The 14,352-nt window shown below is 38.3% G+C and overlaps 1 protein-coding gene across 3 annotated transcripts in view; it reads right to left on the reverse strand.

The window, feature by feature from the left end:
- LOC131242696 (uncharacterized) overlaps positions 1–2,312 on the reverse strand; it is a 42,353-nt gene extending 40,041 nt beyond the window's left edge. The window contains exons 1-3 of one of the 3 annotated variants that reach the window (XM_058241511.1): positions 1,769–2,309; positions 935–1,640; positions 78–162 (exon numbers count right to left, since the gene is read on the reverse strand). In XM_058241511.1, coding sequence (XP_058097494.1) covers positions 78–162; positions 935–1,640; positions 1,769–1,904 — 927 coding nt within the window. In that variant the 5' untranslated portion in view covers positions 1,905–2,309. Of the gene's footprint in view, positions 1–77; positions 163–934; positions 1,641–1,768 lie in introns of all 3 variants that reach the window. The other 2 variants (XM_058241510.1, XM_058241512.1) reach the window with 2 other exon arrangements.
- Positions 2,313–14,352: the final 12,040 nt, after the last annotated feature.

Raw genomic sequence — 14,352 nt, forward strand, 5'->3', positions numbered from 1 at the left:
AATAACGGTACCAAAGACTAAGCATGAATTGATGAAATTAAGGATCTCTGTGATGGAACTGAGAAGGCAACCACTACCTGACTCTCCACACTTATGTTTGCTACTGGTGCCAAAGCCTCAACTACAGGAGCTAACAGGATCTCATCTATCTTTGGGAAATCCCTGTGGGTGCAAAGAAGAGATTACTGACATGGAAACAAAGCTATTTTTCCAGTTAAGGAGAGGAAAAGACGATCACGATCAAGTGGTCATCCTATCATCTTGATTACGGAGAGTTTTTAATCTGCATTGCCAAATAAAAAAACAGCTAGAGTTTCCACTCAAAATTGAACAATTTTATGGCACACATGCAAATATGGCACATGCAAGATCCATGCCGCTGCATAGACATCCTGCCCAATAACAGGCCACTCCACTCATTGGGTCAGCCACACCTAGCCACTTTTTAATGTCTTTCCATGTGTGGTCCCCCGATGAGTGACCAGGCTAATTTTAAGCTGCCCATTGAATTTCAATATGCATGACCCACCTGATGAGTGGACCAGCTGGGCATCTACAAAGTGGCCACCAGATGAATGGTACTAGTAATTTGCGCACATGCAAGTCTATTGTGGATCCAATATTTGGACCCTTCCGCATTTCTCAGTTTTTTTTTCTTTGGCACAGCTCAATTGTGGTGTTTCCTTCTCCAATTTCAGTGTTCTTAACACCCTACACACGCTTCATTCCACATACCTTAAGAAGCAAGTTTCCGAGTGCAGCAGCAGACGGGATGGGAAAAGAGCATTTTTCTTTCCATTAACAATCTATATTTAGCTTCCTTTCTTTCTATTTGTGCAAAAACCACCCAGTTTTGTAGACTGGTCCACTAGAGCAGCAGTAACATGTTTATATAAAAGGGGCGAAAACAAGAACAAAAATAAAATATTCTTACCAGTCATAGACCCAATCGTTCGGATTTGCATTCAAAAGGCTAAATGAAAGGATGACGCTTCCATCTGCACCAACCGGCATGAATTCCCCTCCTTTCCCCATCACCCCTTCTCCCTTGCCACCATTCATGAAAACCTCCACAAAAATCTCTCCAATCAAGGAAACCGCAGCATCCATCTCTGAAAACCTTCCAGAAATCCAACCGTGCCGATGCTTTCCGACCACAACTGTAGTCTCCTCCTCTCGATTCATCACCACAACACTATATACCTTTCCTCCGAATTCCGAACAGTCTCCACCATCTCCCCTCAAACCCAACTCCAGAATCTCATCAACAGCCTCCTCATCCTTCAGATTCGCATCCAAACCCACTGCCCCACAATGCCACAAACAAGAGTTCCCCACATTTCGATTCCGGGCACAATCTTTCCCAGAATCAATCGTGACTGAAACTGTAAAATTCGTTCCGCACCCACCACACGCCACATTTCTCCTTGTTCTTCTTCTCATCTCTTCCGAGATCAAAATCCCTAGTTTCTCGGCGTGTGGCTCCTCCGATATTTTGCGATCGAAGCCAATGAATACGGCCTGGAATCGGCATGGGAGGGAGAGTGGATTTGATTCGAGGTGATTCGATAGGGAATCAATGGATTGAAATGGGAGAGGAGAGCGGTAGATCTCAGTAGATTTGAGGAGAAAAGGAAACCCTATGAAGAGAAAAAGAAAATTATCGGATGAGAGAAAGAAAACCCTACATATAAAGAGGAGAAAGAAAGAGGACGAGAGAGAGAGAGGGTATTTTGGTCATTTCAAGAAAAGAAGGAGAGATAGTTACCTATGATGAAGGAGAAGAGGACTGAAAGGGTTAAAACGAGACGCTTCAATCCCGGTTTGGTTTTTCGTAACGAGTTCTTGTCGTCGTTTTCGGTCGTAACGGGTGGAGATTCGGAGGGTTCTGAGATTTCAGCCATGGCTTTTGCTGGGGTTGGTTTGTTCAATCCAGAGGCGGAATCGAGAGAGAAGACGACGCCACAAATGCCTGTAACTTGTGTAAAATGTAAGAAAGTTACAGGTGACTTTCTTACAGTTTGTGTTTGGGGGAGAAATGTTATAGGAAACAAAGTCTCAACCTGTAACTTTCTATCAAGTAAGATTGCAATAAATGTAACAGAGGAATTAGGTGTTTTTCAAGTCACAGGTTACTTTGTTACAGGCAACGGCTATCCATTTCGAATTTGGGAGAGGGTGGTGGAAACGCAGCTGCATTGAAAGTGCACCTACCTGCTCTGACCCAACGTCTCCTTCCCTCTCTCTCTCTCTCTCTCTCTCTCAACGTCTCCTTCCCTCTTTCTGCTCTGGCCAGTAAGCCCTAACCCTTACTCGTTTTTCTTTTTTATTTTTACCTCTCCTTGATTTTTCACTTTTGCGTCAGCGTGGAACGGAGCTGTTTGGCTGGGGCCGTTTCGGTGGAAACGGATTGGCTACTCCCATGCCAGCAGCCAATGGCTAGTGGTCGGTGCTCGGTGGGCCCACCATGATGTACGTATTTCATCGTGCCGTCCATCTATTTTTCCAGATAATTTTAGGGTATAAGACCAAAAATGAGTTATATCACAAACTCAACTGGACCACATTACAGGAAACAGTTTTGAATGAGCGTGGACCATTAAAAACCTTTTAGGGGCCATAAAAGTTTTGGATCAAGCTGATATCTGGTTTTTCCCTTCATCTGGTCCTGTATGACGTAATCAACAGATTGGACATCAAATAAACAGTACAGTGGGCCTTAGGAGGATTTTAATAGTGGATATCCAATCACCGTTGTTTTCCCATGGTGTGGTCCACCTGAGATTTATATTCCTCTAATTTGGTATAAAACTCTAAAATAACCCGTAAAACTAGATGAACGGAATGGATGAAACACATACATCATAGAGGGGCCCACGGAGCACTGACCATCAGCCACGGGGCTGGTGGCAGGGGGAGTAGCCAATCCATTTCCGGTCTGGGATGCCTAACTGGGGGCCACATTGATGTACTTTCCTTACATCCACACCGTCCATCCGTGTTAAAAACTCATTTTAGGATATGATCCAAAAAACTAATCCAAATCTCAAGTGGGCCACACCACAAGAAATAATCTTAACTAAATTCCTACTATTAAAAAACATGATGGGTCTACCGAAATATTTATTTTCCATCCAGCGGAAGCAGTTTGCCTAGGGCGTGTTTCGATTCACGTTTGGGAGCGGATGATATCGTATTAATAGCCCTGATGGTACATGTCCTTTGTTTGGTTTCGAACGGCCAGGCGACGCATTCCACGTGCGCGAATACGCCCGAGAACCACTTTTCGTCATCGATTGGATTGTTCTTGCTAATGGCTATTCAGCGTCCGGTCCTGTCTCGGTGCTGTATTGTATTGAAGAGGGAAAGTCAAAAATACACCATTTCAAATTGTTCGTTGGGAGAACGGGCGATGCTATACTCATTCATCTCCGTAGATCATCTCCTTTACCCTGCATGTTGGAGATGAACTCAGATTATTCCCTCTCTTAGACAGACTTCATCTTACAGCGTGTACAGTACCTTACTGCCACCTTCCTCTTTACAAACCGGGTGTCCGTGCTTCTCAGTCCAACTGCGCAGTACATTTGGTTCGGGTATGATCCTCCCTCCTCTAGAAATCGGGCATGTATTCATCCAACGACCTTTATTATTTTTGGATTCTACCTCTATACAGTTAGGCGTATACACCGTGACCATATACACCCTATTTCCCATCTCTATGCGTATATGGACAATGGTGGGGCAATCTTCTCCTCACGAATCCAATATCAGCTTTGATAAAAGATTCCGCTGCACATTGGAAGTCTGAAAAGGATGGGTGCATGACACCCATCTCTTTGCGGAAGGTCATATACAGGCGGTGTATGTACCGAGGAATCGTTCTATCAGGTGGATATACCCTGTATTACAGAAAACCCTTCTCCGAGATTTGAAACCCAATCCTTAACGACATTTCTTGTCTTCAAACCTGTCGTTCTTTGTGAGTCAGCATTATCTCATAACGAACCCGGTGGTTATTGAGGTGTTTTTCTATATCAACAAATTCGTTCCGTTGTTCTGAAATATCTGATTAAGGAACCCGGGGGTTATTAAGGTGTTTTTTTGTGTCATTCTGGAAACAACAAGTAGAAATTTTGTATGGGCTCAGAAAGCAACTGAATGCATGAACAAGTGCTTTCTCTGTTACATTTATTTCATATGCTACATTTGCTACTTCTGCTGTTGTATATGTTTGATGTATCAATCTTGGTTAAAGGTTTACAAAACTCTTCCCGTAAATCTGTTGTGAAATCTTCTGTTTCTGATATTTCAGGGTTATTAAAACATTCATCTATAAAATGTTTTCTGAATAACATATTGACTAACCAACTGTTTAATTATGTTCTCTGTTTACATACTGTACATACTCGACATCTGCACTATCTAACCTTTTACATGTTTCATGTTTCATTCTGAGGTTGAGGGGTTTGAGAACTTTCTGCTGTGAATAGAATCTATTCTGATATCTTCATTAATTGATTGAAGAACTAAGTGATTCATGTACTCTTTCTAACTTTGTGTACATGAATCACTTGATGTAAACAATTTTCATGTCTCAATACTGTTCAACAGAAAGGAAAAAATAATCAGAGGATTATAAAAATGCCCGATAAGCCTGAAACATGTGGTTTAGCAGTTTTTATGAATTCCGTGTTCATATTCTTTTTCAGCTGTTATCTGCTGTTAAAAGAATTTATTCTAATATCTTCATTGATTGATTGATTCATGTACACATTCACACTTTATGTACATCTTCTTTATATGATGCTAACAGTTTTCATGTTTCAATATAGATCAACGGAAAGTAAAAAATTGAAAAACGATAAAAAAATCACTAATAAGCTTGAAACATGTGGTTTAACATTTATTATGTCTTCTATGTACATCTGTTATTTCTACTGTTTACATGCTTCATGTTTACATTTTCTTCTAATTATCAATCAGATCATTTTTCAGTTCCCTTAAAATTGTCATGGCTTCCGAAAGTGCGGAATATTCCAATGATAGATCATCTGACAATGATTGGCATGAGAGTGAAATAGCAGCTGCCATAACTACCATTGCAGCCGCAGTAACTGTAATGAGAGCGGCAGAATATTATCGTCGTTACTATGTAAAGGCTAAACCCAAAGATAGCCAAATTGAAAGGGATAGGTTCATAAGCGAAATTATACGTAAGAGCGATACTGAGTGTCTTACGCAGCTGAGGATGCGTAGGGACAATTTTTTTTAATTATGTTCGCTGTTGAAGGATCGGAATTTACTTTCCGATAGCAGGAGATGCAGCATGGAGGAGCAGGTTGTAATTTTTCTTCATACTACCGGACATAACGTACGTAATTGTGTGATTGGTCATCATTTTACATGATCTGGTGAGACTATAAGCAGACACTTTAGTAGAGTGTTGGATGCCATAATCGGTCTATATCCCGAGTACACGAGGTTTCTTGGTTTACACACACCCAAGAAAATTTTCGACAATCTTTTGTGGAGTTCATATTTTCAAGTAAATTGGAATATATGTTAGAGAAAATTTTAAATTATAAGTTGATAGTTAATGGATGAACTGATTATATGTCACCTTCTGATTGTAGGACTACATCGAGGCCCCAGATGGTACCCATATCCCGGCTTATTTGCCAAAAGAAAAAAAATCCACTTTCATAAATAGGAAAGGATTTATATCACAGAATGTTTTGGCCGCATGTACATTTGATATGAAATTTGTATATGTGCTTGCTGGTTGGGATGGATCCGCATCCGATGCTCGTGTGCTACAAAATGCACTCACCCGTCGCCCTGATTGTTTTCTTATTCCATATAGTAATTGTGTATAAGAGATTATTGTTTTTTCTGTAGGTAATTATGTGTGATAGATATCTGAAACATATCTTACAATTGTATAGGAAAATATTATATTATTGACGTTAGATATGCACATGCGCCTGACTTTATGGCACCCTATCAAGGTGTGTGATATCACTTGAACGAGTTTCATACTAAAAAGAAGTCTGCCAATAAAAAGAAACTTTTCAATTATCGTCACGCACAGTTGCGAAATGTCATATAGCGTTCATTTGGCATTTTAAAAAATCGCTTCCCGATTCTACGTACTCCTCCTTAGCTTAAGTTTATAACACAAGTGAAAATTGTTATAGCATGTTGTGTCCTTCATAATTTCATTTGTGTTAGTGATGATGATAGACTGACTGAGGTAGTTGAGAATAGTGGGGACAGTACAGAGGATATTGCTCCATCTCCTGTAGATGTAACCTCAGTAAATGAAGGACAAACGTTAGCACGGTTGACGGAATGCGCACGTGATGAGTGGATAAGGAAGAGAGACGAGATTGCTGAGAGAATGTGGAATGACAGTCTTCTACGCACAAGACAATATATTTATGTTCCCTAATTTATGTAATGATCCGCTCAGTCGAGAGCAGGAATATTTTCACCAAGCTTGGGATATTATCTTCGATATTCGTGTTGAATGTCATTATGTTTGCCTATGAGTCATTACTATACTGCATTACTTGACTGTAGCTGTTTCATCCCTATTTACATTTTCTGCTTGTAGGTTTCATGAATTTTCTAAGGAACACTGTCAAGGACCTGAGAAAGAAAGATGTGTTGCCATCACCTTCAAAGAAGGGTATTACTTCAAACCAGTGCCCTAGTTCACCAACTGATTTAATTAGAACTCCTAAGAAAAAGCATACGCCCTCTTGCAAAGGGTCATCCCCGAAATGTGTATCCCAGTCAGGGCGTAGTATAGGCGATTCACGTAAAGTTAGTAGACTTTACTGGACAAACAACATGGATAACGCATTGGTTGATGGGTTGGTGAAATAGGTGAACCTAGGACTGAAAAGTGACGTCGAGTTTAAACTCGAAGCGTACAAGGCCACGATTAAAGTAATCCACGATACTTGTCGCATTTTGCTAGAGAATCGTCATATTTCTAATCGCTTACGGACCCTAAAGAGGCTGTACTGGGCAATAAAGGACATGCTCAACGCCTCGGGTTTTGGATGGGACGAACAGAATAAGATGGTTCTTGCTACAGAGAATGTATGAGATGGATACATCGCTGTATGATCTTCACATATAAATGTTTTTAAAATTTGTACAGTTTGATTTTAGAAATTTGATGAAAACATTCTGTCTTTGTATATACAGACACACCCCTACGCCGAACGGGTGCAAGGCAAACATATTGAAAGATGGGATGACCTCGCGTTCATGTTTGGCAATGACTGTGCCCACGGTGAATTTGCTAGTATGACATATTCTTCTCCGATATCAGGGAAAAGGCATGGCCGTGACGAGTTCAACTTTGACGATGAGTCGGATGAGGGGGCTTTCTAGACAGTACATTTATCATCCTCTGACGATGAAGACAGGAGGCCCCCTCCCCGAGTTCGAGGTGGTGATGAATTTTTATTAAATCGAGCAAAACATGCTAACAAAAGTCTAATGGAAGCCACTTCAGGTTCTCGTCATATCTACACAGAGGGGAGTGAGATAAGCCATGGGTGGAGGAGCAGGCCAAGTGAACAACCTAACCATTACATTGGGTCAGGGAAAAACCATGACGCGCATAGCGATTGCTGGGTATCCTGGAAGAGGTGGATGGTCTTTCACATGAAGACCAACTCCGTGCTGCAAGGTTCTTGCAGACTGATGTAGTCAGTGCTCGGTAATGTTGTCATGTGCGTTCGCATATGCGAATATGCGATCGCATATGTACATATATTTGGCTCGATCACATATGCGGCAGTGGCATATGCGATCACTGCACATATGCGATCGCATATGCGATGTATACGATCGCATACTGCATATGCGATCGCATATTGGCCAATGATCAGATTTCTGACCGTTTTTTGACCTTTTTTTAAAAATCCAGATTTTTACTCTATATATATGCATTCTAAGCATTCCTACTTACAAAAGAAGCTCAAACTCTCTCTTTATTCTGTATTTCTCTTACTACATCCTCTCTTACTAAGCACTTTACATTTTACAAATTACAATCTACATTCTACATTCCATCCACTCCTCTCCATCCATATTCCATTTCCATATTTCTTTTCTTTTCTTTTCTTTCAACTTTCAAGAATCAAGAGGGTACAACAAGAATCAAGAATCAAGAATCCAAGATACATAATACATCATTCATACCATCCATATTCAAGATTCAAGATTCAAGATTCAAGATCAAGAGTCAAGACAAGAGTCAAGAGACTTCTCACTCCTCTAGTCCTCTCCAATCTCCATCCACTAAGTTTTCTAAGTTCTAACTTCTAAGTTCTAAGTTTCTAATTTTAAGTTTCTAACAACTTCTTTCTATCATTTTTTAAAAAATATCTTGTTTGTTAATTGATTTGTTGGTTGTTACTTTCTTAAATGTTAGTTGTTACAAGACAACTTATAAGTTTGAAGTCACACAACTTACAAGTGAAGTGACAAGACAAGTTACGACTTACATTACAAGACTACAAGTTACATCTTACAAGTTACAACTTACAACTTACAACAAGTTACAACTTACAGCAAGATTTCAAGATTACAAGTACAAGACTACAAGTTGAAGTTAGTCTAGTTACAACAAGATTTGAAGTTGGGAACCTCTTTTAGATTTGTTAGTTGTTACATTTGTAATTTTACTTTTATTTGTGTGTAAATCTCTCTCTCCTTTTCTCTTTCTACAAGTGTAAGTGTGTAACTCTCTTTTTTTTCTCATTTTCTTTTCCCTCTTATTCTCCCTTTATACAAGTGTAAGTGTGTAAGTGTAACTCAACTCTCTCTCTCCCTCTTCTTCTCCCTTTCTAGTTTCTACAAGTGTAAGTGTGTAAGTGTGTGTGTAACTCTCTCTCTCTCTCTCTCTACAAGTGTGTGTAACTCAACTCTCTCTCTTTTTCTCATTTTCTTTTCCCTCTTATTCTCCATTTCTACAAGTGTAAGTGTGTAAGTGTAACTCAACTCTCTCTTCCTCTTCTTCTCCCTTTATAGTTCTACAAGTGTAAGTGTGTAAGTGTGTGTGTAAGTGTAAGTGTGTAAATCTCTCTCTCTCTCTCTCTCTCTCTCTCTCTCTCTCCCCTAAGTCCTATCTGTTTAAGCTCTTTAGTACTCTTTACTCTTACTTACTCTCTTAGATTTACTTCTTTCTTACTTCTTAATTCTTCTTCTTATACTTCTTAGTCTCTTACTTTACTTTTCTTTTTATTTGTAGTTTACTTCCTAGTTTCTAGTTAGTAGCTAGCTAGTTACTTTTTAGTACTAATAATACACACACACCACCACTATCCACCATCATAATATTTTCTTCACAATCTTCCTCTTTGAAGCCCAAGTCGAATGACCCGGGTTGGAAGTATGGGCACTACCGTAGTGCTACCGAAAAGACTCACATAGTATGTGAGTTATGTGGGTTTGTGAGTTCCGGTGGCATTGTAAGGCACAAGCAACGCCTTACACATTTATCGGGGTCAAATGCAAAAGCATGCGACAAAATTACTCCAGAAATCTGAAGAGAGATCGTGAAGTATATGGAAAAACAATCAATAAAGAAATATAATATTGCTCTACGTCAAGAGAAATATATGGAATAAGATACATATGAAGATATAAATGTAGTTAATGTTAGTTAATTTAGATGAAGCTAGTCCCACTCCCACTACTTCAACAGGCTGGTCTAAACCACAAGTACAACCATTGAAAAGAGCCCGAGGGCATGGGCCCATAGATAGATGGTGTAGACCACACCCCGAGGATGTAGTCGACCAAAGGGGTAGAGGGAAAGGGCCGGCTCAAACAACTTTAGAGAACCGGTATAAACAAAAAGTTAGAAAAATCACAATTCAATATATTGCTAAGTGGTTTTACCAAACCGGCATTGCTTTCAATGTCATTAAATCGAAAAGCTTCAAGGTAATGATTGAGGCTATAGGTCAATTTGGACCTAGGCTTAAATCTCCTTCATATCATGAAATGAGGGAGACATGCCTAAAAACTGAAGTTTAATATACACAATCCTTCATAGCTGAATATAGGAAATCATGAAAAATATATGGTTGTTCACTAATGGCCGATGGATGGACTGATAGATCCAGTCAGTCTCTCATTAACTTTTTGGTAAATTATCCAGCTGAGACAATGTTCTTGAAGTTAGTGGATGCGTCGGGCCATTCACACACAGGAGAATATTTGTTTAACTTACTAGATAGTGTAGTTGAGGAAATATATGAGGACTACGTTGTACAAGTAATTACAGATAACACAGCCTCGTATGTAATGGTCGGTCGTCTTCTTATGGAGAAGAGACGGCGTTTATTTTGGACCCCTTGTGCGGCCCATTGTATTGATCTTATATTAGAAGATATAGGTAGATTATTTATAAACGTGATTGCAAGGGCTAGAAGAATCACAGTCTTTATGTACAAACACGTCATTCTTCTCAGTCGAATGAGAAAACACATTGGGGATAACTTACTACGTCCAGCAGTCACCCGTTTCACTACAGCCTTTTTAACTTTATAAAGGCTACATGCAAAGAAATCAGAACTTAGAAGCTTTTTAATGTCGGCCGATTTTATAAGTGGGCCTTGGTCAAAGAAGGCTGACAGGAAACGGGTTCAACAAACAATTCTTTCTCAAAGTTTTTGGACTCAGGTGGTAAATGCGTTAAAATCATCCGAGCCCTTAGTCTCTGTGTTGCGATTGGTGGACGGGGATGAGAAGCCTGCAATGGGCTACATATATGTGCGACAGAGAGCGCGAAAAATAAGATAATGAACCATTTTAACTATAAAGACCGTTATTACAAGCCAACTTTAGATATTATAGATAAAAGATGGGGCAGCCAAATGTCATCCCCATTGTATTCGGTTGCTTACATCCTTAACCCAGCCTGTTTATTCACTTCTGTTGATCCAGCAAAAGCACTAACTATGCATATGGTTGAATTTATTGATGTCTTGGAAAAAATGATTCCAGATAGAGGATAATAGGACAAGATCTCAACTTTGCTGGACTTTTATACAAAAAGTGAAGGGATATTCTCAAGGGATATCGTAATAAGACATCGGATAATGAAATTACCCAGTAAGTACTTCTATAAATGAATGTTAGTGTACACTGTCAACTGTGTACTGAACTCTTACAAAAAGTTTTTCTACAAAGTGTCTCTAAGAAATCTAACGATTTTAACCTATACTTAAACTGTTTTTCTCAACTGACTGGTGGGCTGCCTATAGAGTGAACTCAAATAGGAAGGATCCAGCTTTAAAAAAGCTGGCTATGAAGATTCTTGGACTCACGTGTTCTACCAATGGTTGTGAGCGCAATTGGAGCACGTTCGAGTCAGTAAGTAAAAGTTTAGACTGTTTAGTAATTATTTTATTTTTTCGTAAACTTTAATTTTTTAGCAGCCTAAGCTAAATTAATTACCCAAATAGCTAATGCCATATGCTCTTTCTTTCTCGCAGATTCATACTAAGAAAAGGAATCGCCTTAAGCAAAAAAAGCTCAACGATTTGGTTTTTGTTTAATACAATAAAAAATTACGAGAATGATTCCAAAGTAGGAAAGAAAAGTCCGGCTTCTTTGACCTTATCTGCTTAAATGAGTTGGATGCAGATAACGAGTGGCTCGTAGAGACGAATGACCCGATATTTGTTGAAGAGGATCTGACATGGGCACAAGTTGAAGATGCCGCATATGGATTGACACCTGGTGAAGGTAGTAGTACCACTCGAAGGCGAAGGACGGGGGGAAGCCGGAGGGCGAGTAGTAGCCGTCAACCCGTTGATGAGATTGAGGAGATTGAAGAAGGAGAAGGTGATAATGATGATCAAATTGAAGATCATCCACCATTGGATGTTGATGAAGTATTAGTACATACAGATGACGAAGAAACGGAAGAAGAAGTGTATGTGGAAGAATGAGATGACTCGAATGATGATGGTGGTGGTGGTGGTGGACCTGGGGGTGATGTGCTACAATGGATGCTAGATCAATGTATATCATGAATCATGATTATTGATTAGGTAAATAATAAATACATAACTTCTTAATTTTGTTTAATGGTTGTCTCATAAGTTTAAGTGTGTTAATGTTGTCGATTGTTTGTTGATAACTTGATATTGAATCATTGATAACTTGGTATATTATGTATTGTATCACTATCATAGTATCATGTACATGTAGTGTTGAATGTTGAATAGGGATATTTGATATTTGATATTTGTTAATTGTTATTGTTAAATGTAATGTAATGTAACTACTAACTAAAATGTTAATTGTTAATGTTACTTAAGATCATTTAAGAAGTTAATTATATTGTAATTTGTAAATTACTAAATTGTAAATGTATGATGTATGATGTATCAACTAGCATGTATGGAGTATGGTTTTATTTTTTTTACTTAAATTTAATGTATTTCATGTCCCAATGACATATAATAATTTATTTTGATTTTTCTGATTTTTTTTGAATTTTTTTGAATTTTTTGAATTTTTTTTCATTTTTAAAAAAAATGCGATTGCATGTGCGATCGCATATGCGCACACGCATATGCAATTGCATAGGATCGCATATGCTATTTGACAACATTGGCTGGGTATTTTATAAAAATGGGTCATGAACGGAGGAAGGAATAGATAGAAAAAGTGATCCTTCCTCGTTGTGGCGTGGATTGATCACTTGACTTTTTTCTTATCTGGATCAACAGGTTTTTGGATGGTTTGTTGTATTAACTTTTTTTTCCCAAGTCTGTCATGGCTCGGTTTGGATTTGTTAACTTTTATCTGCTTTGGATGATACATATGCTGCTGGAGCAGCACTGCTAATGTTGTACTGGATAGACTATTATATTTTAACTGTTTGCGAAGCTGTTACGGTCGTACTGTTGATACTATTTGCAGGTTGAAACTGCTAATACTACTTGTAGGTTGAAACTATATACTTATATAGTATTTCTCTACCAATCTCTCCATCTTTTATATATATATATAGTGGAGATACATTTCAGTTTGTTTCTTATGTCATTGGATTCAGACAATGATCAGGACAGTGATTGCTATTATGTCTTACTGATTTTATGTCACTAACCTGATATGTCAATATAATGTTTTTTTATTCATATCTGCTGTACATTGGTTTTGCTGGTTACTGTTCTGAAAATTATACTGGTATACCTTTGTCATGGGTAACTGACGTGGATTAAGACGCTCTCCCTTACGGTTATCTCGGATTGTTACTGGTAATGTCCTTACTTTTGAGAAACCCTTTTATTTGAAATTTCTAAAATTTCCTGATACTGTAACTGGTATTATGAAAGTTCATAATCCAGTTGAGGTTTGTTAGTCTGGTTGCTACTGTAATTATACATATTTGTCTCATTTAAGGTCCTAACGTAATCAGTATAGAGAACATGTTGTAGACAGAAATCAGCTGGGATAAAGGTTAGCTGATTATGATATTGATAAAGGCTTAAACTTGAGTGAATTCAAACATTGTTTGTTACTATACTTCTTCTGAATTTTTAAAGGTAATGTTTAGTCTGATTTATTGAGTATGCATAAGTTGAGGTTGCGGTTTTCTTTAACCCCACTCCCCCAAGCTACCCAAACCTTCATGTACTTAAGATGAATTTGGTGGGTTGTTGCATTGCTCAATGAAATTTCTGCTCAATGCAATTTCTGAACTTTAATTGTCTCGGAAGGATATATGGCAAATTTTATTTGATATTCTCTTTACCTCCCTCGTATTTTTTCTGAAATATACAACGCTCTGCTGAGGGAAATTCAATGTAAGACTGAAACTGTTTATTGTTTTCGTGTAAATCACTTGGTTTACTCCGTCTTTTTGTAAAGAAAATCAATGTAATACTGGTAATAATTCTGCTTTTGAGAAGGTTTTAATGTTGATTCTTAATATGAATATATCATTATGGACTGATACACTTTTCATTTGCATTAAACTTGACAGATTATTTTTCAGTCCAGGGCATTGAGATCAGTGAAAGGTCTGAAGCTCGCCTTTGTTTGCAAATTTATACAGGTGGTAACGAGATTTAATAATATTGTCAATGTTTGAACGAGTTATGTGGAACATTGTTGACTTGAACATTTCATTTTATTTGCAAAGGTGGCTATGGGGATCAATTTGCAACTTGATTCTACATCCATGAAATTTGGTGCCAACATCTTCGAAAGTCTGGCAATATGAAGATTACATAGTACAAGTAAAGGCAAAAGGAAGATGAAATTTCCTTTTTTTAGTGTTATTTTAAAAAAAAATTTGTC

The sequence above is a fragment of the Magnolia sinica genome, chromosome 4, assembly GCF_029962835.1.
Source record: "Magnolia sinica isolate HGM2019 chromosome 4, MsV1, whole genome shotgun sequence".
In the NCBI taxonomy this organism is placed as follows: domain Eukaryota; kingdom Viridiplantae; phylum Streptophyta; class Magnoliopsida; order Magnoliales; family Magnoliaceae; genus Magnolia; species Magnolia sinica.